Below are 1848 nucleotides of genomic sequence, written 5' to 3'. Positions count from 1 at the left end.
GCCAAAAATTACACTTGGCCTTGAAAGTCCTTGAATGTTTTTTGGGTATTGAAATTCTCTGTTCACACAACTGATTTTCATCATCTTTACAAAAAATAAATTATAAAATTAAAAAAAAAATGTACATTGGATAACTATGTACACAACAATTTGGATAACTCAGGATTATGGTAAACTGACATCACTGTTTAACGCAACAACTTCTATGTTGTTCAGTTTTTCCATAAATTTACATGATATTAAACCTGTTTACTGGTAACATTCTGTGGTAGCAGTAGGTAATTGCCGTTGCGCGTGGTTCTTTAATTTGAGGAAATTGGTACTGGAAAGTCCTTGAAAGTTCCTTGAATTTGATGTTGATCAAGGTATGGGAACCCTGGAGAAGAAACTTAACCCTGGTGGCTTCCAGTGTTAATGACATGACAAGAAGATCCCACCTAAGATATTTTCTACATGGCACAGTGGAGGGGTCTTTTCCTTCAATGGAGCTTCAGGTTGTGCAGAGGCATCAAACAGCAGCTGGTTATGTGGAGATGTTGCAGGGGGTATCCCTCATAACTGATAACCATCAGCTGTATGGTAATGACACACTTCTTCCAGAGAATAACTGACAAATAATAATTATTAATCTTCAATCTAATTGAGAACATTTGGGGTTGGATGGCAAGGAAAGTTTACAGAAATGGACACCAGTTCCAGAGAGTGGATGTCCTCCATGAAGCCATCTTTATTACTTGGAACAACACTCCCTCTAGCCTCCTGGAAAGACTAGCATCAAGCATGTCGAAACATAGTTTTTGAGGTGATGAACAAGAACGACTTGGCTTCTCATTACTGAAGCCTTTGTTTTTTTTTTCTTTTGTTTTTGTTTTGTATTTTGAATTTCTGTTTGGTTGATTTTATTTTTATTTTTAATTTTTTGAGATATGGTCTTAAACTTTTGATAAGCTGAAGAACATCCTATTTCTGTTTATTATTTGTTTGTAATAAAATGCTTAATCACATTTTTTGGTAGAACTTTCTCATGACCCAACAGCGCAAAATGTGAATTGTTGCCATTTTTCAACTGGTTCTACAGTTTTGATCAGTTGTGTATTTGTACTGACCAACACATTTTTCATAGAATCCCAGTACAACCTGTAAATGTGTGACATCACCCATCAGCAGTTCTCTCTTCTTATTCTTCTCATCTCCAGGAATTCTTTCTCTCAAATTTCCCGAGGCTCCGACAGTCAAAGCAACATGCTTGTATTTTGTAAGTACACACTTAAAACTTAAACCTTGCCATCATGCTTTTTAAAGTTGTCTTCAAATTTGACGACTCTGTGTGTTTGTGCTGTAGACGGAGYTGTTGCCCCACTGCTCAGACATGCCTCTGTTAGCCAGGGTGGTGCAGGAAGATGGCAAGCTGTTGGTACAAGCTGTGCTGGAGGTACATTTTCAATAATTCATCTGTATTTTCAGACCCAGTTATCTGCTTTGTCTCAAGCTGTTTAAAATGCAGGACATGTAGCACTCCATCAGTCTGGACATGACTACATTAATCTTTAGTTACTTTTAGAGTATTAACAAAATTTTATGTGCTGTGTTTGCCATTCATGTTAGATTAGACCAGTGGTCCCCAAACTATGGCAATCCGGCCCGCGTCCCCATTTGGTCCGGCCCCCAGAACAATACCAGAGAGCATTTAGTTTATTTTTTCATATATGTGTATTTATATTTGATTATAAAGTTGGACTTTTGCAATAAAATATTCCTTAGTTATGAAGTATTTTCATTAACTATTATTAGTTAGTAACTATTTCATACATACATGCATATAACATGACATTCTGTTCCACCCTTCTG

At 36.7% G+C, this 1848-nt stretch overlaps 1 protein-coding gene across 1 annotated transcript in view; it reads left to right on the top strand.

Moving 5' to 3' along the window:
* Positions 1-1848, top strand: part of LOC106516847 (importin-13) — a gene marked incomplete in the record, with an annotated part of 80584 nt that overhangs the window by 71352 nt on the left and 7384 nt on the right. The window contains 2 exon segments of the mRNA XM_014007399.1: positions 1197-1255; positions 1343-1432. Coding sequence (XP_013862853.1) covers positions 1197-1255; positions 1343-1432 — 149 coding nt within the window.

The sequence above is a fragment of the Austrofundulus limnaeus genome, unplaced genomic scaffold (genome assembly GCF_001266775.1).
Source record: "Austrofundulus limnaeus strain Quisiro unplaced genomic scaffold, Austrofundulus_limnaeus-1.0 Scaffold42, whole genome shotgun sequence".
In the NCBI taxonomy this organism is placed as follows: Eukaryota; Metazoa; Chordata; class Actinopteri; order Cyprinodontiformes; family Rivulidae; genus Austrofundulus; species Austrofundulus limnaeus.
This window is presented reverse-complemented; position numbering and strand designations above follow the sequence as displayed.